The sequence below is a fragment of the Meles meles genome, chromosome 7, assembly GCF_922984935.1.
Source record: "Meles meles chromosome 7, mMelMel3.1 paternal haplotype, whole genome shotgun sequence".
Classification (NCBI taxonomy): domain Eukaryota; kingdom Metazoa; phylum Chordata; class Mammalia; order Carnivora; family Mustelidae; genus Meles; species Meles meles.
Window position 1 is genome coordinate 6,585,609 of NC_060072.1, and position 26,642 is coordinate 6,612,250.

Below are 26,642 nucleotides of genomic sequence, written 5' to 3' on the forward strand. Positions count from 1 at the left end.
CAATCAGAGAGTCCTACAGCTATCCTCCCGCCTACCCGTGGCGTTTGGGGGCGTGGCTTTCAGTTTAGCCAATGACAAAAGACTTCCGTCCTTCGGCCGCCCCCACAGGTGGTGGTTTCTTTAGCAAGATGGCGGCGAGCGGCCTCCGGCGGGCTGCTGCTACGGTGCCCACTTCAGTGAAGCCCATTTTTAGTCGGGACATGAACGAAGCCAAGCGGAGGGTGCGCGAGTTGTACCGCGCCTGGTATCGAGAGGTGCCGAACACTGGTGAGAGGCCGCGGCGCAAGCGGGGCCCCGGATGCAGCCGCCCAAGGTCGCAGCCGTCCTGGCCTCCCATTTCTCCCGGGACGAGCTGAGGTCACCGACCTGGGCACAGGCGACTCCGGGTGCTTCAGGGGAAGAGGGTCACCCAAGCATGGGTGGACCCGACCCGGCGGCGGCGCCGGACTCAAAAGCAGCCGTGCCCTGCGTCCGAACCGCGGTTCTAGGCGCCCTGGGCGCGTTGGCTCTTTCGTCCCCGTAATTCTTACCGAGTCCGTGGGAGGGACTGTGGGTGACAGGCTCATTTTATAGGTGAGGCATGTGAGGCACCTAGAGGCGAAGTGATGCCCCCGAGGCCCAGAGCCAGCCTTGGTGGATCTGGAACCCAAAGTCAGCCGTAGGGTTGCTGGATGTATTTCCAGGTGCCCGTTAGGTTCTGCGAGCCGAAAGTGGGTGTAGGGCTTGAGTGGTCATCTGTCTCCCACACCCCCACGGAAAAACGGACCAGCAGAGAAGGGAAGTGACTTTCCCAAGGTCCTCCAGTTAAGTCCGTGGTGCCTTTTCCAGTCCAAGTGAGGTGGCCCTCTCCCACAGTTTCCCGAGCTTGCTCCCTAGCTCTGCCTGCCTCTAGCCTGTCTTGGGACCTCCGTCCCTTCCCCCCGCATGACCTGCCTCCTGCTGCCTCGCTGTCCCCTGCCTTCACTTAGATGCCCCACACCCAGTCTGTTCACTGGAAGGATTGAAACACGAGGTCCCCGGATGCAGAGATTCTGTTTTCTTATCTCGGTGTCCCCCCTCAGCACTGGGGGGACAGACTGCCCAATGTCCCGGATGAGAAAAGATCAGGGGAAATAAACCGTCAAGGACGGTAGGAAATCAGGGGCAGTTGGTATTTTGTTGTTTTGTTGATTGATGGAGCGTGTTTTAACGTGGACCGCCACTGCTGGTCTGAGAGGGAGGGTGTTGGTAAGTGAGCTCCCCTCTGGGCTGTCCCTTCCCTACGTGTGTGAGAAGCCATAGAGTGTGGTAGTTACCCAGACTTGCCCCCAGACCTTGCCCCTTACAGGCTGTGTGACCTTGAGCAAATTATTTCATCTTGCTGTGCCTCAGTTTCCTCATCTGGAAAACGAGCATCGTGGTGATGCCTTCTTCAGAGAGTAGCCCTTATGAAAAAGGTGATCTATCCAAAGTGCTGAGGGGAAGCCCTGGCTCTTAGGTCCTCATTGAATGTCCGCCGCCGCTGCTGTTGTTTTGTGATGATGATGATGATGATGATGATTACTGTTACTTACAGCAGGAGCATTTGTGCAAAATTCGGCTTTCTGGTGTGTGACACCGGTCTGCTCCACAGTGTCCCTGTCCTGAACCTGTCTTTCTGAGAGGTTGCTGATGACCGGCACTTACACCCCAGGATACAGTGGAGGGAGAAACTTAAGTGAACTGCTGGTTCGGGACAGGACGGGACCGCAGATGCAAATGCTTTCAGGGGCAGGTGAATAACAGGTATAGGGAAGTGAGAGCAGCCAGTGTCTGCGCGCCTGTGTTTGAGGCCGGGGGAGGAGGGTGTATTCAATTTCAGATGTTTGGAAACAGAATGTGTGCCTAGCCGAATCCTGTGAGTGCCCAGAACCCTTTCTTGTTGCAGAGAGAAGTAAGCGGTGGGAACAAGTCCCAGATGCAGGAAGAATCGTTTGTGATGGCTTAAAAAAAAAAAAAAATCGATGGCTGAGTTGAGGACAGACCCAGTTGTCCACCGCCAGGGTCCAGAAGTTTTTAAACTATGTCCTCTCAGGAACTGCCCTCAAATACTGTTTGAGTATTATTCCAGAGTCGGAAGGGTCCTGAAAAGGGGGGGGCAGGTGGGGAGAGGCACAGGGGTGGTACCGCCTTTATAGGGAGGATTGGTGGTCTGTAGCTGGTGGTCCGTAGGTGGTTAGTTGCTCAGGCCTGTGTCTACACTGGTGTTAGGCTATCCATGATTGGGACTCCAGCTGAGGAACCAAACCAAGAATTGGAATAAGTAATAGTATAATAACTACTACTAATAAAATATATAATAATATAACAACTAACATTTATTGACTTGCATACATATGGCCTAGCACTGTGCTAAATGCCTCACATTGCCTTATTTGAGGGTGGGTTCTAATTGCTTCCTTGTCCGACAGATAAGAAAATGGAGGCACCTGAGTTTGTCTTCTCATCACACTGTTAGTGAGGAGAAGAGCCAGACTGCAGACCCTGGCTGTCCAGCTTGTACACTGGCTCTTTGCTCCTGCTGAGTTTTCCCTGAATCTCTCAGGACCCAGTTACGCTGCACGCGTGAGCGGCCCTTTGCTTGGCTGGTGGCGGCCTTGCATGGGAGCACAGAGACAGAACTACCTTCCTTCCGAGCCCTCTACCGCAGAAGTGTTAACTGAGGTGCGCTGGTTGCAAAACAGGAGGTTTCCCGTAGAAACTATTTAATTTCCATTTCAGCGGGATCTCTTGTACAATAGGGCTGCTTCTGGACGCCCACAGATAGAAAAGTGAATAAAACAGCCCTCCCCTCAGGGGCCTTCCGGTCTAGTCAGGAAGACAGGCATATATCCAAGCCATTAATACTTACAATAGATGTATTTTAAAATGTAAAATAGATGTAGGTGCTGAAATGTTTAATAACTAACATTTATAATAGCTTTGTGGTTTACAAGCTGTTGTCTGCAATTTTTGCCATGTTCCCATAAAGGAATTGGGTCTGAGGTTCTTTTCTTTCCTATTTTTTAGCTGAGGAAGCAGGCCGGGGAGGTTGTACCCAAGTCAAGATCCTAGTTCATAATGGTGGGGAGACCTTACCAGCTGGTTTGACCCCTGACCCCGTGCTCTTCTCCAGCACACCGCGCCGCCTTCCCATCTCAGGATCTCTCAGTACCTGGTGTGAATGCTCCCTAAGTGAGCGGAGCAAACAGCTGAGGATATCAGTGTCCTCCCTTTTGATGTGTCAGAGCCTTCCTGACTCAGGAAAACCTTGACAGTAATTTTGGAAAAACACGCAGAGGCGGTGGAAAAGGCACCTTCAACCAAGAGGGGCACTTTGATACCTTCCTTAGTCCTCAGGTTTTTTCAAAAACCGCAATTTCAATATTCAGAATTCAAAGAATAAGCCAAGAAGCTGAGTTGAGGGAGAGCAGTTGGAATTCATTTATACCAGGGCCTCTCGGCACACTTGTGCCGGATAATTGTTGTGGCGGTGGTCCTGTGCATTGTAGGATTTTTAACAACATCCCTGGCCTCTACCCACTAGATGCCACTAGAACTCTCTCCCTAGTGAGACAACCCAGAATGCCTCCAGACACGGCCTTTGGTGCTGGTGGGCAGGATCGTTGCTGGTTTAAGCAGCAAGCGCCGAGTTAAACCAAAGAAGGATCTGTCAAGTGATTGCTTAGGCTGTTGCTGTTTGCTTTCCTACAGCCTTTCTCTGGTGGAGGGGCATGGTCAAAGGGTTGGGATGGGAGGAGGGAGATCAGGACAAAGCTATGGAATTTGTCTCTCCAGAGACAAGGGTTATTAACTTGGGAAGGATGGGCATTCAGGCACCTGTGAACTGACATTGTAAGCCAAACTTTGCGTTTGTGCTTGCGAACATCTCCCTAAGGAAGAAGACTTACACACGCAGCGTCCTGGTGTGTAGTTCAGGAGATTATGAGGAACGGGAGCAGATGGGCACCAGCTCCCCTGGTGTTTCTTTTTTTCTCCCCTTGTTTCTTTAAGCTCCCAAGGTTGGGTGGAGATCTAAGATAAAAATGCAGGAAGGTTACACGCTGACAGCAGGGGAAGAGTCCTCATACTCGTTTCCTTTCAAAAACACCAGACTGTAAAATAAAAATAAACAGCCTGGAATCCAGACCTGCATTTGCCAGGGACCAATCGTATGACTTCAGGCAAGTACCCACGGTGCCATAGGCCTCACTCCCCACAAATGGGAGGATTCTGAATCCCGGGATCCTTGTTAGTTTGCATTTGTCTTTGTATCTCTTTGTCTTACTGTCCCTCTCTTTGCTCTTCTCTAAAATTCCTACTATGAGAGGCACCTGGCACCTAGTTTCGGCTCAGGTCGCTTAGGTATGGTCTCCGGGTTTTGGGATTAAGCCTCCTGGAATCAAGCTTTACTGGGCTTCCTGCTCAGCAGGGATTCTGCTTCCCCTCTTCCTCTGCCCCTCCCCCTGCTCTCTCTCTTTCTAAAATAAAAAATAAAATTCCTACTATGATACACACTGGTGGGAACCTGGATTTATAGCATTTACCGATTTTCTGGGGGCTGGTACTCCCGCCGTGGTTGATTTTTAAGCTACCAAAGTGAAGTCAGTGAAGGCAGATTGGGAAGAGAGGCTCCCCGAGAGCCTGCTCCAGCACGCCCCTGGATCCGGAGTTCTTTTCAGTGTGAGTGACTTCCTGTCCTCTGTTAACACGTCCCTGTAAAGCTGGCTGCGGTTTCTCCTGTTCGGTTTCTGCGGGTGCTTATTCCCTGCTGGGATCAGCAAGGCAAGGTATAAATACCTCAGCAGAACTTTATTTTCCTGTCGCTGGCTCTAAATTGAGTATAATTAAAGACTGAAACTGGATTGTCGATTCATTCAGTCACTCCATAGCTCTCGTGTTTCAGAGCTGGTTCTGATTCTGTAGACGAGTGGACATTTCACAGGAATGGCCACAACACCAGGCGTCCTCACCAAATGAACACACAACCACATGCTCATTCTAGCCTCCTAGCCTTACTTATGCTTAATGTGCCCCCTCGCCCCAATCCTGCCCACCACACAAGGCCCTGTTCGTGCCCTTGTCATCGGCAAAGCCACTGAAGGCTGGCTGCCAGAGGGTGAGAATACGAATGACTGAAACCTAATTTTCAAAGGACATAATGTGCCTCAGCTGAAGTCTCGGGTCCCTAAGGCTGTGCCACTCTTTGAGGCATCGACTTAGCCAGGGATTGCGGAGTATTGTGATTTTATGTTTGCGTTCACGGATGGCTGTCCCTCGGATCAGAATTTGAGAAACGAGTAGGAGTTAACTTCGAAGACTGCTCCCTCCTTCCCCCGAGTAACCTGATGTGGTAGTAATTGCTGGCTGGACTGAAGCCGTCCCTGCACACACAGCAGGCTCCCCGCGCCCTGACCTGTGTGCCCATCACTGCTGGTTAATTTCAACCCCGTCATCTTTTGCCGATCGTTCTCTTTGAGAATAAAGCTAACCTTTTTGAGAGCTTATTCCATGCCGGGCACTGTTCTAAGCATCTTATGTCATGGAATCCTCCCAACAGCTCTGGAGTTCTCTGTGCTATTATCCTCCTCCTCTCCCCCAGAAAGAAATACGCTCCAGGACGGAGAAGTTTACGTCCGCAGGACCACGCAGGTGCTGTGATGGAGCTGGGATCTTGAACTGTGCTCCGCTGTGCTCTACGCCGTCTCAGACGGGGCGGTCTGGGCTCCGCAAGTAAACGCTAAGCTCCTTGGGAGCACGTGTCACCCCTCTACAGCCCCGGGCACCTCGCTTAGGGTCAGGCTAGTGACGTCTGCTGACGAAATGAATGGGCAACCTGTATGCGTTCACTGACTCCGTTTTTGTAAAACAGTTTTCACCATGTAATTTCTTCCCTGAATCATGTTTCCTCTCTAGTGCACTTGTTCCAGCTCGACATCACTGTGAAGCAAGGACGGGATAAAGTCCGAGAAATGTTCATGAAGAATGCCCATGTCACAGACCCCAGGGTGGTGGATCTTCTGGTCATTAAGGTAAGTGACCCTCCCTGGCGGGCTTACGAACAGCCGGCTTATCCAGAGCTGTTCAGTTTTGTCTCCCGAGGTTAAAAAGCAACTACTAGGTCAGTAAGTTTTGCTTAGTGTTTCAAAGAAACAGGTGAACTTAGAGGTGGCTATCACCTGATTAAATAGATTATTCAAGAAGAAACCCACCGGGGCTTGCATTTTTATTTTTATTATTTTTTAAACATTTTATTATTTGTGGGTTAAGCCTCTGCCTTCGGCTCAGGTCACAGTCTCAGGGTCCTGGGATCGAGCCCTGCATCGGGCTCTCTGCTTGGCAGGGAGCCTGCTTCCTCCTTTCTCTCTACCTGCCTCTCTGCCTACTTGTGATCTCTCTGTGTCAAATAAATAAATAAATTCTTTAAAACAATTAAAAAAAAAAAAGATTTTATTATTTGAGAGACAGAGCACGAGTCAGGGAGAGGGGCCGAGGGAGAGGGAGAAGCAGACTCCCCACGAGTGTGGAGCCCAAAACAGGGCCTGATCCCAGGACCCTGAGATCATGACCTGAGCTGAAGGCAGCTGCTTAACCTACTAAGCCGCCCAGATGCTCTGGGGCTTGTATTTTGGAAAAAGACATAAAGAGGAAGGTTTGGAACTCTTCCCGAACCTCGTTTCTGAAGTTACTGCTTCACCAGGCTGCTGCTGGAAGAGGCAGGCTGGTCAGCGGAGTCCTGGGTAAATGGGGTCAAATCCCGGGCCTGATTGTGACCTCTCTGGTCATCAGTGTGAACTTTAGCAAGGACCAGTACGTACCACAGGACGAGTGTTTAGCGGAAACCCAAATTCAGCCAGTCAGGTCAGGCAGTTGGGGCAGAGGCCTGTTGATCTGGAGGTCTCCCCTCCTGGAATCGGTTCGCTACAGAGTATTTGAAAGGCCGCAGAGGTCAGTTAGCCCAACCACCTCGTTTTCCAGATGCGGAAACTGGTCCTGACAGAGGATGTTCCTTGCCCCAGGTGACTCAGTAAGTCTGTGCCAGAGCAGAGAACAGAATCGTGGCCTCCAGCGTGGCGTTCCTTCCCCTCAGCCGCTCTGACCGAACTCCTGTCCCCCACGTGTGCAGGGCAAGATGGAACTGGAGGAAACGATCAACGTGTGGAAGCAGCGGACACACGTCATGCGGTTCTTCCATGAGACAGAAGCGCCGAGGCCAAAGGATTTCCTGTCCAAGTTCTATGTTGGCCACGACCCGTGAAGTCACTCGGGAAAGGTGCATGTCGATATTTAAATATTTTAGAGTGCAAATAAACTCAGTATGTGATGGTCACTTCCTAATAGAATTCCACTGGCGAGCCAGTGGGGAGTCCCTCTCCTGCAGTCTGTCTCCCTTTTTGCCTGAACAAGTGGGGTCTTAGTATACCCACCACCTGTTCTTTCCCCTTTCCTGAAGCGTGGTGTTTCCTCCAGATTAGATTCTCTTTTCTCAGAGCCTCACATGTCAGTAAACAGGAAGGATGAGGCCATCTGCTCAGAAACTATCCTTCTGGCTGTCAGGCTGGGTGACTTTGTTAAGGGGACGGGGGTGGGGGCTCAGGACAGGGATGCCCAGCACAGAGTCCCACTCGGGGCTCGATCTCACGACTGAGATCACAACCTGAGCGGAAATCAAGAGTCGGATGCTTAACCGAGCCACCCAGATGCCCCCAATTAGCCATGTTTCTACAGCCCCCAGGGTTGCTTGGTGTCACGGCACAGGTTATCCAGAATGAGCCAGTGTTTGCTGTCGGAAGAGAGATCAGAGCAACACCAGGAGGCGCAGAAGTCAGGCTGCGAAGCCGGGCTGTTCTCCCCTGGGTTCCGATGAGGCCTCGCCTGTCTCCGTGCAACAAGCAGCAGTCCTGAAAATGAAATCAACTTCCTACCCTGTTGGGCACTCGGCTAGGAACACTGTTCAGTGCGCACGGGGCAGAAATATTTCTACTGTTCTTCCAAACGTCAACACACATTAAAGAGCTCACCTCTGCTCTCGATGCTTCCTCCCCTGGCCAGCCTAAGTGCCAGAGAGAGAGGGGTTCGGCAGGTGGCCACCCTGAGTGTTCCCGGATTCTTCCGCACCACCAACCCCTTTAACTATCTTTTCATCTAAGGAACCCAAGTGTTGAGAGATTCATTCTAGTAACGACGTTTCTCAAAGAGTTGTAAACGCTCACAGCTTATGACTGGCCTGTGACAGCTCGCCAGTGTTCCTCAACACGAAAAAGCTCGAGGCTTTAGTCATCCTGTGCATCTCTACTGAGGGTAAAGTTTCTGTTGGGCTTTTGTACATAATGAAAATAGGTCCCAGGTGCCTGTAATGACCTTTGTGGATCTGGGGGTGGGGTGGGGTGGGGGGCCTGGAAATCTTGGGCTGTAAATCAAAGGCCTGTTACCGTCCAGCTGCCAGAGGAAGGACTGCAAGAAACTGCAGCTGGGGTCACTCATGCGGGGACGGTTCAGCCACCACTGAGTCGTACCGAGCTGACGTTTAGCATGTTTATTCGTAAGCTGATTGTGCTCAGTGGACAGCGCATTCGTGGGAACGTCCCAGGGCCTGGGGATCTGGGCTGCGATCACAGACGATGCAGGAGGCTTCACTGGAGTTGGGAGGCTGAGGGCTTTCCCTGCGCCCTTTGGACAGGGCAGGAGGAGAGGCTGTGAGCATCACCACGTCATAATTAAGTTAGGGCTGTCTCCTTTCTGTACCTCCTCCGTGTCCTGTAAGAAAGCGAAGCAGCAGTGAACTGGGCACAGAGCAGCCTCTGGCCACACACCAAAAAGCATTCCAGAGAGGTTCTACCAAACAAGGCAGGAGCAAGACAGTTTGTTTCTTCACTCACATATTTAATTGCACATTCATCAGAGACCAGATACTGGGGACCCATAGGTATAAAAAACACACTTCCGGGGGCATTTGGCTGGCTCAGTTGGTGGAACGTGACTCTTGATCTTGGGATCGTGAGTTCAGGCCCTACACTGGGTGTAGAGCTTACTTTAAAAAAATAAGTGTTCCTTGCCAGGAAGAGACTCTTAGTCTAGTAGAAGTTGGGGGTGTGCCTGTGTGCTTAAGCATGTAATACTGTCACAAGACATATTGGTCAGTAGGGGCACAGCAGTCCCTCCCTTTTTTTTTAAAGACTTTTTTTTTTAAGATTTTATTTATTTATTTGGCAGACAGAGATCACAAGTAGGCAGAGAGGCAGGCAGAGAGAGGAGGAAGCAGGCTCCCTGCTGAGCAGAGAGCCTGATGCGGGGTTCGATCCCAAGACCCTAGCCAAAGGCAGAGGCTTTAACACACTGAGCCACCCAGGCGCCTCACGGCAGTCACTTTCAAATGCAGGAAGGAGGGAAGACTTCATCAATGACAATGAAGAATTGGTGGAAGTAAGAGTAGTGAGAAACAGGGGTGCCTGGGTGGCTCAGTGGTTAGGCGTCTGTCTTTGGCTCGGGTCACGATCTTCAGGTCCTGGGATGGAGCCCTGCATCGGGCTCCCTGCTGAGCAGGGAGTTTGCTTCTCCTCCTCCTTCTGCTTGTGCTGTCTGTCTGTCTGTCTCAAATGAATAAAAAAAAAAATCTTAAAGAGTAGTGCGAAATAGCCTTCCAACTGGAAGGAAGAGTGAGCCTCTGCTTGGGAGCGGGAAAGCATGTGGGTAACTCAAGAAACAGTGAATACTGGGGAGAGGTGAGTGGTTGGGAATATGGAAGATGAGGCTTGAATAACTGGTGTGACCAGGTCACGGCATGCTTGACTGTCAGACTGTGGGGCCAGAACTGTCCGTAGCTACGACAGAAGGGCGGCCAAGCAGCATATATTCAAGCACGGGGAGCCGACACCAGCACCAGACAGCTGAATGGAGTGTGGGCGGGCAGAGTGTGGGTGACCTCGCTGGCCACGGTCAAGACCTGCAGTTTCTGAATTTCAGTGCAGAGAATGAAGCTGTTTGGGGTGCGTGTGTAAGGCATTAAATTGTTAAGAAACTTGTGGGTTGAGGGGTGCCTGGGTGGCTCAGTGGGTTGAAGCCTCTGCCTTCGGCTCAGGTCATGATCCCAGGGTCCTGGGATCGAGCCCCGCATCGGGCTCTCTGCTCAGCGGGGAGCCTGCTTCTCCCTCTCTCTCTCTGCCTGCCTCTGCCTACTTGTGATCTCTCTCTCTCTGTCAAATAAATAAAATTAAAAAAAAAAAAAAAAAGAAAGAAAGAAAGAAACTTGTGGGTTGAGAGAACAAAGGTACATAAAAGACAAAAAGCCTGGTTGGGATCAATCCAGTTGGAAGAGATCCTAGTTAATTTTCTTTCTTAAAGATTTTATTTATTTGAGAGAGAGAGAGCACAAGCAGGGGGTAGGGGGTGAGGGAGAGGGAGAAGCACACTCCCCGCTGAGCAAGGAGCCCAACACAGGGCTCAATCCTGGGACCCTGAGATCATGACCAGAGCCTAAGGCAGATGCTTGACCGACTGAGCCATCCAGGAGCCCTATCCCATCCCAGTGAATTTTTAAATCGGTAAGATTTCCTCATCAACATAGAGCAAAGGCAACGTAAAAACAGCGAAGTCAATCAGTTTATTGAAGGTCTGCACTTCTGCTTCAAGGGACCAGAAACTGCTACCAGCGCAAACTGCATCAGAGTTCAGGCGCCCCACCCCCTTCCTGTTCCTGGTCCACGTAGGAGAAAAGGAAGTCTTACCTGTTAGTCATCGTCATCGTCATCCTCTGGGACAAAAATGTCATGCTCCTCAAGTAGAGCGGCAAAGTTCTTGCTAATGAGCGTCCCCACATAGAGAAAGGGGATCACGATGGAGAACACACGGAGAAGGCCGAAGGACATCTGCAGAGGGTCAGAGAGGTGGCTGTGAGCTCCAGAGCCCACTCCGTGGGGCCACAGAAGGCTTGGCCCCTAAGGGACACTCCTGTGAACCCCAGACCCATAATACACAACTACTTGACTTTGGAAACATGCAGAACAGAAAAAAAAAAAAAAAAGGTTATTTTATGGCCATCAATGTGGCTACCAGAGAGAAAAGTACAAGGCATTCATTCTAGACATCTAAAACTTAGATGTGCGTGTACAGTGAAAGGATACTTCGCACAGTTCTTTAACAGATTCCCCGGGTTAATTTCACATTAAATCTCAAAACAACCATGTTTTGAAAAATGAGCATGTCTTTACCATGAAAGACTAGCTGTGTAGGTGGACTAGGGGAGTTTCAGTGGAATTTCAACATATCCTCTCATATTTTCCTACGGAGTTTCAGGTTTTTTCCCAGCTGTGCCTTTTTATAAGGCAGCTCTTCCCCAACGTGGACCCTGCGTCTTGCCACAAAACAGTCCTGAACTCACCTGTCTGTGCAAGCTAGCACTGGCCATACTCACTGTAGGAGAATTTGTTTTCTAACTCCCACACCGCCCTGGAGTCAAAAAGCAAACTTGGTTGATGTAAGGGGCTGTTTCCATTTTGCTTAGAGAAAAAAAAAAAAGTACTCGGGGCAGATGACAGCATTCAGCGGTGGGCAAAACAGGACCTGGTTGGGGGTGGGGTTGTGCCAGCCAGAAACCTGAATTCCAGGACCTAACCCGCTGCTAGCTTTGGAGCCTCAGGGCTTCACTGCTTTGGCCCGACTCTTCATTCGTGGGAACAGTGATCGTAGTAACTCCCTGCCCACCTCTCAAAACAGCAAATCACGTGAATTAAGCACTAAGTCAAAACTTATAAAAACAGAAGTTCTGTCCCACGTACCCTTTATCTAAAAGCCCTTTCACAACTTTATTCCACCCCATCAACTGCGAGGTGGACAAGAACGGAGTGGTTACGTGATTTGTCTACACCGGACACACACAGCCGAGTCTTGTGGCCTGGAGAACTAGGGCACCACGCTCCCTGCTAGCTCACCACGAGGAGCTAGTGCAGAGTGCAGTCCTTCTCCGCTCTCGCCCCCCATCCTCTGTCTCGGTGCGCCCAACGCACACCGGGATCTGACCCATTTCCTCCCACCTGTCAAAATTAGCAGCGCATCATCGCTAACTTTGTCCTTGATACGTCTTCCGGCCTAAGGCGGTCGTATGATTGGCCTTTGCTCCTATCAGTCAGCGTCGACCCGCGCACACTCCCCATAATGATTGGCCGCGGCCCCTTCGCCCCGCCTCCAGGCAGACACTCACTTTCACCGGTTTGGGCAAAATGGCGCCGCTGCGAGTAACGATGACTGACCTCGACGGTACCAGGCTCCGACCCGCGCCACCTCCTCCGGCGGAGACATCACCACCACCTTTCCTCAAGCTCGGCCCGCTCCGGAGAGCCCCGGATCGCAAGGATGCCAATGTCAGCCAGCGAGCCGCTCCGGACGCCATCTCCCAGCTCCGCCCCTAGCCCGGCACCCGGACCCCACCGCCCGGCCGCTGCGACGCCCTCCGGGAGAGCACCGCCCCCACCCTCGCGAGGCTTTTGGGATCAGATGCGAAGCCCAGCCTAGTTCCTGCTGCGGTGCGAAAGAGGCGTTTGTCACGCGCCCGACGTGGTGACGTCACGAGGAGGAGGAGCCAACGCCCCGTAGCCGCTTAGTTCCGGGCCTGGCGGGCCGGCTGGTCCCGGGAGCGGTCGCCGTGGAACCTTTTCACTTGCGCCATTGTTCCCTCACCGTGGCGCGCCGGGGCTGGGCAGAGCAGGTGGCGGTTGGGGAGAGAAGTCACTCGGACCGTCGATTTTCCTTTTTAACACTTAAAAAATACGATTCAAACCCCTTAGTTGTACTACCCGGATGATTCTGGAATTCTGTTTCTTGCCAAGGTGCACGGTACAGAGGCCAGCGGAAATACATCGGCAGGGAGTGCGAGCTCTCGCACGAACTGGGCAAGTGACTGTTGAAATAAGCGCGAGGAGCCGAAGGGAGTAGTAAAAACTGTTTTACTCGTATAAAAAACACCGTGACCGTAAGGACGACAACAAAAGCCTGCAGTGTCTGTGTATAAAACAAGGCGCAAATGGGGAAAAAAAAAAAAAAAAAAAAAAAGGCGCAGGGGCTGGGGGCTCCTCCAGCCCCTCTTCCCGGGAACAAGCCCGCAGGAACGGGTTCCGGACCCTGGCGGCCTCCCGGCGGCCTGGTCTTGGGCTGAGCGGAAGCCTCTAGACCTGCTCGGGCCCCGGGCAGTGTACCAACGGCCCTGGTAAGGCCTCGAGAGGCCAAGAAGGGGCCGATTGCAGGCAGAGGGCGATGTCTGGACCGGCTCCGGATCTTCCATCCGGCCGCTGCGGCCACACCCTGGGGTCAGGCGGCTCTGGCTGCTGGCTCTTTCCACTCAGTCACTTTGCCTTGACTTGGCATCGAGCTGCTGAGAGTAGCAGAGACAGGGTCTTCGCAGAGACGCGCTGGCTGACCAGCGGGACCGTCAGTGAGTTCCCAGGCCAGGTTCGGGATCAGGAGTGGCTCTTAGCACAGTTAGTCCAAGGGCCTCAGGAAATAAAGGGGCTTGAAGGAATGACCCCTCAGTCCCGTCCAGCCACGAGGGTGGAACTGGAACCTGGAGAAGGACTAAAAAGCAGGAAGGAAAGAACCCTCTCAAGAAGAAGCCACTTGAAACTGAATAAACACTGAATCCTGACCAGCAGGATAAGGGCAGAGCCCCAAGGGCTGAGGCTCAGGGCCCATCTTGTTTCTCCCGCGCCGGCCGGCTCCCCCAGACCCTCCGCAGCCACCTCTGCCTCAACTCCATGATCTCCTGGCCGTACCAGTTGTGCAGGGTAGAAAAGTAGGAGGTCTGGGGGAACGCGGGGCTCTGCCTCCTGTCCAGGAAGAGGCTGGCCGGGCCCTGCCACTCAACCAAGCCCCGCCCTGCTGGCCTGCTGCCCCTTTCTTCAACCGAGTCCCCGGGGCTGCAATCCTTGGACGGGCAGTGACCGTTTTCCAGGCCTGGAGACCGGCGGTCAGGAGCCTGGGGCTTACGGTGGCTGCCAATGGCCTTCCAGGACGAGTGGCGATGCAAGGCCAGGCTGTGGCGGGCCTCGCGCAGCTGGCTCTCCAGCTCGCGCACCACCAGGCGCATGTAGCTAAAGCTGGCCCTGGACAGGGCCTTCACCCAGGCCTCCTGCGCCGCGGGCCCATCGGCCGCCAGCAGGTGTGGGCGCACACCAGGGGCGTCGAAGCAGATGGCGAAGGCGAACTCCTCGGACACGGGAGCCTCGGCCAGCTCCACCGTGCAGCCCTCCAGCACCACCAGGCTCAGCGGGGCCCGGCTCTCACGACTCTCAAAGGAGAACAGCAGGTTGCCTTTGAGGACAAACCAGCACCTCCGGCCGGTGCCAGTGGGGGTCAGTGCAGTCCCTGGCCCGCCCCAGGTGCGCAGAAAGCCCGTATGGTCGGCCGGGGAGTCGCTCAGCGCGTAGTGGGCCACGCTCCTCTCATTCAGCTTCATGGCTCCCATAAGAACTGTGAGGGGAGATGGGTGGCCACAGGTCAGAAAGGAAGGCAGCCTCTCTGCCCCTGTTGGGAAAAGAACGCTGGCTCTGAGGACCCGTGGGCCCCTGCCCCATGGCCTGTACTCACTTGCTATATACCCTCAGGCTCTCAGGGTCCTCATCGGTGAAATGGGCTTGTGTCCCTGCCTTTTCTCGCAAAGGGTGGTTGAGGGGAACATGCAAAAAACTGGACAGCAGAGGACTCAGAAGGATAATGTGACTGTCCCAGACCAGAGGGTAAGGAGGGGTTTGAAACAGCTTTTTAAACTCCAAAGAATAAAGCATCAGCTGAGCTGAGATGGACCCCGAACCCATAGAAATCACTGCTTGAACCATCCCTTAATCCAGAGGTCCCTTAGCTCCAACCCTGAAGCCAAACCTCCAAGGTTTCTGTGACCCTCCTGGGCCCCCGCCAGCCTCTCCTTCGTTAATGGCAGTTATCCTTTAGTGAAGAATCTGTGGCCTTTGGGGCCAGATGAAGGCGGGGGTGGGGGGGGGCAAGCCAGCCCCATTCCTCCACTGGTGGGGGCTTGGGGGGGAGGCTTACATGGGGACCTGCCCAGTATACAAGAGTGTGGTACAAACACAGGGTGTGGCTGGGTAGGGCCAACCCCAGCCACTGAATGCGGGTGCCCTACGGATCCTAAGGGACACCCAATCCAACCTTCCTCCTGACTCATGAAAAACGGATGCCCAGAGCGGCGAAGATGAACTGCGCAAGCCCGCATGGCCAGTGAGAAGCAGAGCTTGGTCTCCTGATTCCCTCATGCCTTCTGGAGGCAAGTCTCCGCAGGGACCCACTTACCAGCAGAGCTCACAGCAAGAGGGCGGGGGCCTCTCATCCAGCCTCTCGGTTTAACCCTTAGACTATGTGGTTCCTAGGGCACCTGCAAAACAATTGTCAAACCCCATCACAGCATCCTAAAGGATGAGAACTCCTACTCGGTCTTAGAGGCCCAGTAAAACCACCGCCTCCTCCAGGAAGCCTCCCCTGACCCCTGATAATCTCCCTACCTTCCCGCCCACCCAGACCAGGCACCTGAGAGCAACTGACCATCACTTTGCAGAGCTCAGTCCCCTACACCCAAAGTCAAGGTCAGAGTTAAGTGTCCTCAGCTTCCTGTTTTGCCCTTTTAGCAGGCCCAGGCTTTATCTGCAGGCTGAAGCCACCTAATCTGTGAGTTTCTAAAGTGCTCCTGAGCACAAGCTGACCCAACGAGTAGCCCCCCACTTCTGTTTTCTTTTCCTTCCCCCGCGCAATGATCTCCTTGTTTACCGCACTCTCCCCACCCCAGAACGTCTAGCGCAGGACTGACTCGTCTGGGCGGGACTCGGCTTGGCTGCCCGCGTAGCCTCCCATATCCAGCCCAACAAGATGAAGACTTCAGAAAGTACTGAAATAACCAAGAAGACAGCAGTGGACTAAGCAATCCGTCCCTCCTGGAGCCTGCATTCCAGCGGGGAGACATTGTAAACAAAGATAATAAATGAATGGGAAAATTAAGTAAGTAAGAAGTCACGTTAAGGACCAGTCCCGATAAGGCCTGGAGAGAGAAACAGGCCGGGCCCTCGGGGGCGGGGCCGTGCCTGTGGCGGGTCACGGGAGGCGGGGGACTCACTGAGGTCCTCCCGGCACGCACCGGGGCGCGGAGAGGGGCCCCAGGTCCCGCGGGGCAGTGCTCCGGCCCCGCCGCGAGCCAGGGTGCGGGACGCGGACCGCACAGCCCGCGGGGACCGGTACGCCGCGTGCCTCCTGGTTTTTTGTTAGAGGAGCTGGGCGGGCTGGGGCCTGGGGCCACCGGGTTGCCCCGGACCCGTCCGCGGGAGTCCCCGGCCGAGCGCCGCAGAGCCGCGGCGGCCGCCTCAGTCTCCCGGTCCGCGCAGTGGGGCTGCCCCGCCACGTCTCCGCGGGCCACGCCTTCCCGGACCGCCGCCTCCAGAGCCCGCCGGGCCCGCTCACCTCCGCGCCGCCGGGCGCGCTGCCGCTGGGGAGGGCGGCCCACGGGGTGGGCTACGCGCGCGGCTCGGGGCGACCGCGGCTCCGGACCCCGCGCCTGCGCCGGGACGGGAACGTGGCCGCGGGCGCCGGGAGACCCCTTCCGGGCGGCTCGAGTTACCCCCGGCGCCCCTCCCCTCCCGCGGCTCACCGGGCGGTCCGCGAAGCCGCCCCCGATCCACCCGGGGGTGGGAAACTGAGGCCCCAGAGCCCCGGACAGAGCTGGTCAGCGGCGGGCGACCTCGAACCCAGGGCCCCGCCGCAGGCCGTCCGCGGGCCTCGGACCCAGCCCACGGCCGGGAGAACTCGGAGCCCTTCTCTCCCCCTCTCCAGCCCCCTCATCCCGCCCGGCCCACTTTTCCCACAGAGCCAAGCCTGGGACGGCTTCGGCCGGCGCCTCCTCTGGGCGGGCTCCTATCCAGCCCGCGAGGCCCGGGCGAGCTTCCTGGCGACTCCACCCGGCCCCTGAAATTCTCGAATCTCTGTTTCTGGGGCTTATCCATTTCTGCTTCCTCCAGTCCCGGCGGCCTTGCCGCCCACCCGCGGCCCCCAGGCTCTGCCTGGAGTCGGTCTCTTGGTGCACTGCAGTGAAGGTCGCAGGCCTGCTCAGCCACGCACCAGAGGCTGGGAGCCAGCGAGGTCGGCGGTCGGCGTATCTGCCCCTGAACTTGGTGGTTCCGGGCTCCGAGCGCTAGCCTTTACACTTTCCTGCAGGCTAGAGTCCCTCTCCCTCGGCTCTAACGTCTCAGGGCTCCTTCACATCAATTAGGTCTCTGCTCAGATGTCCCCTCCCTGACCAGGCGATGGAAAGTATCCTACCCTTTCACATCCCTGAATTGTATTTTCACTAGTCATGATAGAAACCCTCCTGTATTCACGCTTTCCTTTCTTGCTATCTGTCTCTTCTACTAAATTTAATTCATTTAATAATAGAAACCATAGAAGCCGCCCAGGTGTCCCAACTGAGTTCGTGTTTTGTAGGAGTACTCTGGCTGCTGTGGAGAGAGAGAGTGCAGGTGGAAGCCGACGGCTGACCAGGATGCTGCAACTAATGATCCAGGCACGATGTGATGGGCGCCGGGAGAGTAATGAGAGGTGGGTTTGGAAGGCAGAGGGCAACAGGGTTTGCCAAAAGACTGGATATGGGGAGTGAGGGAGAGGGGTGGCAAAGCGGACTCCAAGGTTTTGGCTTGAGCATATGAAAGGAGAGTTGCCATTACCTGAGAAATGTTCCGTTTGGGATGTTCGGTTTGGGGCTGGTTATGTTTGAGATGCCCAGTGACCGTCCAAGCGAAGGTGCCAAGAATAAAGTGTTTGGCACCTACCTAGTAGTCGCTCAATAAATATTTGATGAATGAAAGATAAGAAATATGCAGAATGCGTGCCTGGGCCAGTACAACCGGTGGCTGGCCCGGAGTGTCAGGTAGGGGAGGAGAGCCTCCTGGCTTTGCAAAAAAACAGTGCCCTACACCTGATATGCTTCCCCCCACCCATCTTTCTCCTAATGCCTTTTCATCTTCGACTACCGTTTTTGAGTGGCTTACTTGGGGTCGTGCTTCATGGCATCTCCTCACTTCCTTTTAATAAAGCAGATAGTCACGCCATACTATTTATTAAACGTGTACACTGTGCCGGGCACTATGCTTGCCTTCAGGGACCCCGCAGAGGTGAAACGACTACCCTGTCCGGGAGCCGTGGTAGCCCGGTCAGCCAGTCCTTAAACCCGCTCGTCCGCCGGGGGTGGGCTCAGAGCCCGAGCTCGAGGGGGGCGGGGCTTGGGGAGGCCCGGGGGAGGGCTTATTGGGCTCACAGCGGGCGGGACGCGACGTAGCGAGGGGGATTCTGATAGGTTCCGCCGGGGAAGGCGTGCCGCCGTCAGGCTCCGCCCCCTCTGGAACGCGGCAGGCAAATCGGGTTACAGCAGCAGTCCGCCCCCCAGAGGCAGAAGCGGGTGGCGTTCTGGGGGCGTCCGCGGGGTGAGTTCCGTGAGCGGGGCACTCTGGGGGAGGGTCCCCGCTCTGGGGCTGCTGGGCTGCGGTCCTTGGGGGCGGGGGGGGCAACCCAGACCCGGTGGGAGTCCGAAGCCTGGTCCCAGCCCGACGCCTCGGCTCTTCCCGGGCGTCCCAGAGGGGATCGCTGTCTTTTTGTGGCCCCAGCCCGGCGGAGGGCCGCCCGTGGGCGCTCGGGGTTCCCAGCACTACAGAGAGGGTGGGGTCTATCGTCTAAGACGCCTTGGTTAGTGTTTCTGAGGCATCCCCACGCTCGGGGAAGTGATGGCTGGGGGCCGGGGGTGGTGGGCAATGAAGGGGACTTCGGGACGGATGGGGATCCACGCCCAAGGCTGAGGGCCGCAGAGCTAGCGAGGCTGTAGTGACCCCAGTGCTTTTCTAACGTTTCCTAGCTTCCGAAGTCCAACATACAAAGCTGGTAAAAGCAGCAGGTCTGGTCAGGTTCGGAGACGCTGAGTCCAGAGCAATGTTGCTGAAGACAGGTACCTACGCTCGTGGGGGTGGTTTGGGGGAGGGTAGGTGACCCGTTGGGGGTAGGGGCTACCTGGAGGAAGTTCCAGCCCTCTGGTTTCAGGGCCTCCTTCCCTGATGTGGGTATGTGGGGAGACATGTCCCTCTTGCTCTTGGAACTGGACCAGAAAGGAGATGCTCCCCACCTAGGAATCAGTTCCCTCCAAAGAAGCCTCTTCCTTTCCGGTCCTCTCTCCCTCAAAGAGCAGAAGTCCTATTTTCCGTGTTATCAACATGGCAGAGAACAGCCCTGTAAAGTCAGTTACAGTAACTTCATCTTACAGATAAGGAAACAGGCCCGAGGGGGCAAGGGTTCACCCGGCAGAGCTGGCTAGGTGCAGGTCCAACCTGGCTGACCCCTTAAGCCCTTATGAGGCCTCTTTGGGGGGGGGGGGGCTTCTGTGGTGGAGAGCAAAGACCTACGGATGGGGGTCAGGAGACCTGGAGTCTGACTACAGGGTTCTGTCAAGTCCTGTGTAAATGGGGGGAGCTGGTCAGGGTATAGAAAGGATACAACCTCAGATGTGAGTTTTTACAAACTCCAGCGACAACAGCTGTGGCACCAGCAAGGGGGGGCTCAGGCCCAGAACACACCGCCCTGCCCCAGGCACCGCAAGCCCCTCACCGTGACTGCTGGAGCCAGCGGTTGCAGGAAGAGCTGGATCTACTTTACCGATTCCCCTAAGGGGAAGGCCAGCGGCCTCCGCAGAGCTGAACAGCCAGACCAGACAGCATGAGTGGCGTGAGGTCTGGGGCTACTATGGGAGCCGCTGACCGTCGTCTTTCTGACCCCCCTGCAGTGGTCTTGCTGGCCCTGGTGGCCCAGGTGCTGGTGCTCGAGAATGGGCTCCTGCGGAAGCCACCCATGGGCTGGCTGGCCTGGGAACGCTTTCGCTGCAACACGAACTGTGACGAGGACCCGAAGAACTGCATCAGGTGAGGAAGGCCCACCACCGCACGAGCCTCGCCCAAGACCCAGCAGAGTGGGGCAGAGAGGGGAGGGTCAGCTAGAAAGGAGGGCAGGGCCAGAGAGCCCCATCCCAGAGAGAATGCAGCCAGAGGTGACTTCTGGGACATCTGACAGCCTGTGACCTGCTTGGGGCCCATGTAGGGACTGTCAGCCCTGATAGGTCAGGGACATCGTTGTGGACCCAGCCCCTGAGGTCACCGAAAGGAGATAATTGTGAAAGCTGGCTCAGTCGGGCAAGCCTGGGGGCCAAGCCACTCCTTTCGTTCCACCCTGATTATGGTTCTCACAACCTGGATTCACACTCAGACTATCTGGGAAGTCTGAAAAGCTCTGAAGAAGAGGGCGGGGGGGGGGGGGGGGTGACCGAGCTGCCCCCCACCCTGCCTCTCACCAGTGAGCGGCTCTTCATGGAGATGGCCGACCACCTGGCACAGGATGGATGGCGGGACCTAGGCTACATATACCTCAACATCGACGACTGCTGGATTGGCGGGCGTGACGCTAAAGGCAACCTGGTGCCCGACCCCAAGCGCTTCCCCCACGGCATTGCCTTCCTGGCTGACTATGTGAGCCCCACCCCCGCCCTGCCCTAGAGCTGGGGGTCCAGACCGCACTCGGCCCCATCGACCCCACTTCACTTAGGGTTCAGTTCTGCAGCCCCCTGCTTGAAAAAAATCTGTCTGGTGGGGGAAGCAGATAAATGAACAGCTCGCTTGGGCCCACTGCGGTGGATGAGAGCCAGGAAAGGCATCTTATCCAGCCTGGGATTTCGGAGAGATTCCCCCGAGGAGGCGGTTCCTGAGCTCATACAAGTGAAGTGGCATTTGGGGCAGAGGGGCGGCAGAAGCCAGGCCTAGAAGCCAGGAACTGCCCATGGGAGGTGTGTGTCGGCGGGAGAAGGACTGTGGTTGGCAGAGGCCAGGCCAGCAAACTGAGACCCTTTGCTTTGGGCAGTGGTGAGCCATTGATAGTTTTACAATGAGGCCTGGTCAGATGTGCCAGGGAGGTGGCTCCCCCCCGAGCCCACGGTGTCCTCAACCCTCCGCAGGCTCACTCCCTGGGCCTGAAGCTGGGCATCTACGAGGACATGGGCAACTTCACCTGTATGGGCTACCCAGGCACCACACTGGACAAGGTGGTTCAGGACGCTCAAACCTTTGCCGCGTGGAAGGTGGACATGCTGAAGTTGGATGGCTGCTTTTCGACCCCCAAGGAACGGGCCCAGGGTGGGTCCTAGAACTGGCCGGGGGTGGGGGGCGCGGCCATGGAAAGCTCCCAGGTGCCCACCTGGCTGAGCTTGAGTTTGTCTGTCCATACGGCCCCTAGGGGGTAGCATTTCCCAGTTCCCTGCACCCAGAGGCTGGGGGGATTCCTGCCTCCCAGGCTTCCTACAGATGGGTTGGCACCACGCCCCACCAAAGAAGTGAGACTCAAAAGAGGAAGTGCCTCTCTTTTGAGTCTGTTTCCTCACATTTGGTAGGAGGTTTGGGCTGAGGCCTCAGATTTTCTCCTGAGCCTCCTCAGTCCTAAAATGTGGGGGTCGGGCTTCCCCAGGGTACCCCAAGATGGCAGCTGCCCTGAATGCCACAGGCCGCCCCATTGCCTTCTCCTGCAGTTGGCCAGCCTACGAAGGGGGCCTTCCCCCAAAGGTAAGCCTTTCTGTGCACCTGCCTGGCAGTGCGCCCCACAGCCAAGCCTCCTCGCCCCTATGCAGTCAGGGCTGCTCTCATCCCAGCTGCCCATGTGCTGATTTGTGGGTCTAGGAGAGGATTGTAAGTGCCCCAGAGGGGGCCTCAGCCAGCCCTGGGTCTAGAGAAGAGGAGGCACTTGTGAGGTCGACTGAAGGGATGGGCGGCCAAGGCATAGGAACCACACGTCATGGGCAGACACACGTCACCCAGCACGTGGGCAGAACCCTGGTGGTACTGAATGGCCCAGGAGGTCCAGAAGGCTGGTGAGGCCAGGCAGGTGCGGCTGAACCTCCCCAGGGGCCCTTCAGCACCTAGGACCCTGGAAAGGGTGGGATCAGACTGGCTTACCGGAGGGAGAGCGCCGGCAGGTGGTGGGACTCACTGAGAGAAGACAGGGGTGGGGGGAGGGTTATGGGTGCACCAGCCTGGGCCCATACCCTGGGCTTGGCCCAGGTGGCATAAGAGGGCAGGGGAGGCCTTCCTCATACTGATCTGGCTCAGGGCCTGTTCTCTGCCCCCATCCCCATCCCCCACCGTCCGTGTCTCCTGCTGAGGCTCCTCAGCCCCTGTGCCGGCCTCCAGGAAGCAGGGCCTGACTCTGGTGCCGGACTCCGCCTTCCCCCAACATCCAGGTGAACTACACTCTGCTGGCAGAAATCTGCAACCTCTGGCGCAACTATGACGACATCCAGGACTCCTGGAGTAGCGTGCTCTCCATCCTGGACTGGTTCGTGGACAACCAGGACATCCTGCAGCCGGTGGCAGGCCCTGGGCACTGGAACGACCCAGACATGGTACCGGCATGGAGGGGGATGGCCACGACAGACCCGCTCCCCACTGCCCTGTGCTGTCCTCCTAGATGCTCACCCCCAGCTTCTAGATCAGTGCCTCTAAAACCTGTCCTTGAACCAGTGCGGTAGCCTCACGATGGGAGCTTGTTTTCCTCTCTTCCCAAGGGCCCCACCCCCACCTTTTGGATCAGAATGTTCGAAGAGGGCCTCGCAATGCCCATTGTTAACCATCTTCCCAGGCAGTTCTTGTGTTTCTTGAAACCTGAGAACTCGTCTGTAGCTGGGGTGTAAAGATCACGAAGAGCCCACACGCTCTGGCCATTCCCTCCCTAGACTGCCCTGCCCTGTGCCCTGGTACTGCCCGCAGAGCCTCGACAGGCAGAGGCGGTTCCTCGTGCCTACCTCAGAGCCCCATGACCGAAATTTTCTTGCAATTTATCTTACGACTTTATAGCTGTCTCTTCATTTAGCCAACAAGCATTTACTACCAGCGATGATTATAATAATTACATTATTGTATATACTATTATTACGTGGGCCAGATAGACGCCTGGAGAAACAGATTGGCCTGCTTTGGAGTTCTGGTTCCCCCTCAGCCTTGGGAAAGTGACTTAATTTTTCCTGTGCTTCAGTTTTGTCAGTTGGAAAATGAGAAGAGTAGCCACCTCATATAGGGCTGTTCTGAGTATTGAAACGGGTGATTCTTTAAAAGCTCGGCACAGTTTGGCGCACACGCAGCGGTGGTTCAGTTGGTATCACTAAGTACCCAAGCGTGTTGCTTGCGTTAGCCATTATTGTTTGTGTCCAGTCTGTGGCCTGGATGCCCTGGGGTCAGGAAGGCCCCCTTGGTCCTGTCGCCTGTGGCTAGGGCAGGTGGATGGCTAGGAGAGGGAGCAGGGATTCTGTCCAGGTCTGGCTACCTGCGGCCGCCACTCCGACTGTATTTCTTTTTTTTTTTTTTTTAAGATTTTATTTATTTATTTGACACAAGTAGAGAGAGAGGCAGGCAGAGAGAGAGAGAGAGAGGGAAGCAGGCTCCCTGCTGAGCAGAGAGCCCGATGCGGGACTCGATCCCAGGACCCTGAGATCATGACCTGAGCCGAAGGCAGCGGCTTAACCCACTGAGCCACCCAGGCGCCCCCGACTTTATTTCTTGACTTTGGTGTTCCAGTGTCTAAATGCGTTCGGCCGCGGGATCCCACTGGATCATCTGAACAACGTGTGGCATGGCCAGGACATCCGCTCACCCTGTATTCTTGGTGAAATAAAAAGTTGAGGCTCACAGGGAGAGTGCTCGGCTCATCCCAAGGCCATGCGGCTGAGAAGTGTTCACAGGCTGTCCTCCTCCATCTCTTGCCTTGGGCTACACGTTTAGGATTGGGCCCTGTGCCCTCTTCCCTGGAGAGGACAGAGCTGACCGCTCCTCTCTTCTCTGACCCCAGCTGCTCATAGGGAACTTTGGCCTCAGCTTTGAGCAAGCCCGGGCCCAGATGGCACTTTGGACGGTGCTGGCAGCGCCCCTCTTCATGTCCACAGACCTGCGCACCATCTCAGCCCAGAACGCGGACATTCTGCAGAACCCACTCATGATCAAAATCAACCAGGATCCCTTGGGCATCCAGGGACGCAGGATTCGCAAGGTACTGGGGCGTGGGGGGAGGGAAGGGGAGGCCGAGGGACTGGGCTCCCCTGAGAACAAGGCTGCAAGCCGGAGGTCACAGAGGGCTGGGCCTCTGAAACCTGCTCAGCCCTCCTTCCTGGTTGCATTCAGCCAAGGATTCTACCGGGAGCTGCTCCAGCCGTCCCCGCTTCCCCCCGGTGCCCCTTTGCCTGAGTGAGAGCAAAGCCAGAGCTCATGGGATCTGGGGAAGGGACACATCACCCCACAAGGGCACACTGACAGTGGGGTCCCTCGATCTGGCAGTATAAGACTTGTGCACACGTCGGTGATGTCTGGCAGAGAACTAGGGCTTCCCTCCAGAGCTTAGGAATTGTTTGAGCCAAGGAGTGAAGTGCTACTAGTACGGAACTAGCGCCGGCTGGTAGCTACTGACCACCGATGTGCACTGGGCGTTCTGGCACCTTTTCTCAGAAGGTGAATACTCCTTCCCCATTTTACAAATGAGGAACTGATACTTGAGGAGTCTGAGTAGCACAAGGCCACAGAATTGGTAGATGGTACAGTAGGACTCAACTCCTAACAGTCGAGCCTTGTGCTGTTTGCGCAGATCTTCCCCTCTCTAGTTAAAAGAAATCCATACAGCTTATAGAAGTCACGTACGGAATCGGTGATGCCCAAAGGAGGTAACTTAATTCCTTCTGGAGGGGCTTATGGTGGAAGCAGGCCCAGGGACCTTCTGGAAGATGGGGCTTCGCCCTCCTGGCTGCTCAGGCCAGAGTGCAGCGTCCTTCCTGGACAGTGGCCTCCACTCCGGTACCAGCAGCTGCCCATGTCTATCCCGCCCCCGACCCTGCCTGAGACAGGACCTCGTACAGCATTTGTCTCTGGGTTCTAGCATGGGGCCTGGCACACAGTTGAGTCAGGCAAGAGTAAGTCCTTCAAAGGAAGGCTGGGGATTTCAGGGCCTGCCTGAGCAGGGAGGCCAGCCGGTAGCCACCTTGTGCGCCTAGGAGAAATCCCGCGTTGAAGTGTTCATGCGGCCCCTGGCCAACGCGGCCAGCGCCTTAGTCTTCTTCAGCCGCCGGACGGATATGCCGTATCACTACCACTCCTCCCTCGCCCAGCTCAACTTCAACAGCTCCCACACGTATGAGGTGAGTACCCTGCTCCCCGCAGGGCTGCCGGTTTCCCTGGGAAGGCATTGCCGGGGTGCTGCTGCCTCCAACAGGGCCTCGCCCAGGCCTTGGGCCCTGGGGGTCTGGCAGGAGCCCGAGGGGCAGCTGCAGGTGTGTCGGGCTGTGGCCGTACCCTTCTCTGCACTGGTGTTTTCAGGCTCTGCAAACAGAGCTGCTCCGTATAATTAAGGCCTGGGCCCAGAAGCTGCACACGTCCCCTTATTGGTCTGTCCTCGCCAGCACGTTCCTCCGGTTGTCCGTGGGCTGGGGCTTTGACCACTGCCTGTGTTTGGGCAACTGCTGGCTTTGCCAATGGAGAAGTGATGGGAGGTGCCGTGCTCCCCCTTCTCTGGGGCACCCCGGAAGCCCGCCACAGGCCGAAGTCCAGGCTTTCCTGCCCTCGGAGGGGGGCTCTGTGCAGCTGTTCTTATAGTGGTTTTGCTGATGTCTCCTCCCACCGCAGGCCCAGAACGTCTACACGGGTGATGTCATCAGTGGCCTCCACTCTCAAACCAACTTCACAGTGATCATCAACCCCTCAGGGGTGGTGATGTGGTACCTGTATCCCATCAGGAAGCTGGGGACGCCCCAGCACTGAGGAGCTGAGACATGGGACAGGCTGTGGCGGCGTCGCTGAGCCCAGACTACCGAGCCTCCACGTGCCGAGGCCAGCAGGCGGGGTTCTCTGATACCCAGGCCCGCCCGGGGACTTGGCCCCATCAGACCCAAAGTGCAGTCTCAGGGCCAGGTTCCGTGCCCTGCCCAAGTGTGAACCTTCTTGGAAACTTGTCCTGGGGCGATGTTCCGTGGCCTTCCTGGCTTCCATCTTGTCCGCGCAGCCCCACAGATGTTACTGAGCAACTCAGCCAGCCGCCTGAGCCCCCACAAGCAGGGGGACTGACAACCCTCTGACCTTTTTGTGCACTCTGAAATCAGGAATTTGTTTGGAAATTTGTAAATTTGGGAATTTGTCTTATGATTAGGAGTGGAGACCTGACCTCTTGTCAGGAACTCCCAGGAATTGTGTGATTGGTTTTCCCGCGTGGATAAGGCCTTACAGGCTGACACCTCCGAGGTAACCTTGGTTCCGTCAGGTTACCAATAAAGCTGTTCTTCAACTGAGTACTTGCAGTATGGACCTGGGGCCACGGGCACCTTCAGTGAGGGACTGGGGGAGGGGGAGGCAGTACCCAGGCTGCTGGTTTCAGATCTCACCCGACGTGGAAGGTGTGTGGCATCTTCTGGCTCTTCATTTTCCAAAGTGACCTGCAGACCTGCCAGACTTGCCTCTCCCCGGGGAGCCACCCTGCTCTGCCCAACAGCCCCTTGTCTTCTGCGCCCCTCCCCCACCCCATTCAGACTCACTCCTCAGCCCTCCTGCTGCCAGAAGACCCTG

At 55.8% G+C, this 26,642-nt stretch overlaps 4 protein-coding genes across 8 annotated transcripts; 2 read left to right on the forward strand and 2 right to left on the reverse strand.

Moving 5' to 3' along the window:
• Positions 1 to 107: 107 nt before the first annotated feature.
• Positions 108 to 7,327, forward strand: NDUFA6 (NADH:ubiquinone oxidoreductase subunit A6). Its single transcript, XM_046010991.1, has 3 exons — positions 108 to 267; positions 5,914 to 6,029; positions 7,124 to 7,327. Exons 1-3 carry the CDS (start codon positions 129 to 131, stop codon positions 7,253 to 7,255), a joined length of 387 nt encoding a protein of 128 aa, XP_045866947.1. The 5' UTR covers positions 108 to 128; the 3' UTR covers positions 7,256 to 7,327.
• A 1,191-nt stretch (positions 7,328 to 8,518) lies between these two features.
• On the reverse strand, positions 8,519 to 12,523 carry SMDT1 (single-pass membrane protein with aspartate rich tail 1). The gene is made up of 3 exons (XM_046010992.1): positions 12,194 to 12,523; positions 10,722 to 10,862; positions 8,519 to 8,754 (listed from the first exon to the last, which is right to left on the reverse strand). The coding sequence occupies exons 1-2, from the start codon at positions 12,380 to 12,382 to the stop codon at positions 10,725 to 10,727; spliced, it is 327 nt and encodes a 108-aa protein (XP_045866948.1). The 5' UTR covers positions 12,383 to 12,523; the 3' UTR covers positions 8,519 to 8,754; positions 10,722 to 10,724.
• Positions 12,524 to 12,669: 146 nt separating this feature from the next.
• Positions 12,670 to 16,674, reverse strand: PHETA2 (PH domain containing endocytic trafficking adaptor 2). 3 transcript variants are annotated; one of them, XM_046010988.1, is made up of 3 exons: positions 16,631 to 16,674; positions 15,289 to 15,370; positions 12,670 to 14,454 (listed from the first exon to the last, which is right to left on the reverse strand). In XM_046010988.1, exons 2-3 carry the CDS (start codon positions 15,323 to 15,325, stop codon positions 13,667 to 13,669), a joined length of 825 nt encoding a protein of 274 aa, XP_045866944.1. In that variant the 5' UTR covers positions 15,326 to 15,370; positions 16,631 to 16,674; the 3' UTR covers positions 12,670 to 13,666. The 3 variants fall into 3 exon arrangements, with proteins under 3 accessions (XP_045866944.1, XP_045866943.1, XP_045866945.1); XM_046010987.1 differs by lacking the exon at positions 16,631 to 16,674 and adding an exon at positions 15,760 to 15,818; XM_046010989.1 differs by lacking the exon at positions 16,631 to 16,674 and adding an exon at positions 15,523 to 15,551.
• Positions 15,859 to 26,369, forward strand: NAGA (alpha-N-acetylgalactosaminidase). 3 transcript variants are annotated; one of them, XM_046010984.1, is made up of 11 exons: positions 15,859 to 15,987; positions 17,461 to 17,574; positions 18,881 to 18,970; positions 19,799 to 19,934; positions 20,363 to 20,534; positions 21,017 to 21,194; positions 21,523 to 21,617; positions 22,292 to 22,453; positions 23,893 to 24,090; positions 25,082 to 25,225; positions 25,710 to 26,369. In XM_046010984.1, exons 2-11 carry the CDS (start codon positions 17,550 to 17,552, stop codon positions 25,842 to 25,844), a joined length of 1,335 nt encoding a protein of 444 aa, XP_045866940.1. In that variant the 5' UTR covers positions 15,859 to 15,987; positions 17,461 to 17,549; the 3' UTR covers positions 25,845 to 26,369. The 3 variants fall into 3 exon arrangements, with proteins under 3 accessions (XP_045866940.1, XP_045866941.1, XP_045866942.1); XM_046010985.1 differs by lacking the exon at positions 15,859 to 15,987 and adding an exon at positions 16,107 to 16,220; XM_046010986.1 differs by lacking the exons at positions 15,859 to 15,987; positions 17,461 to 17,574 and adding an exon at positions 18,312 to 18,455.
• Positions 26,370 to 26,642: the final 273 nt, after the last annotated feature.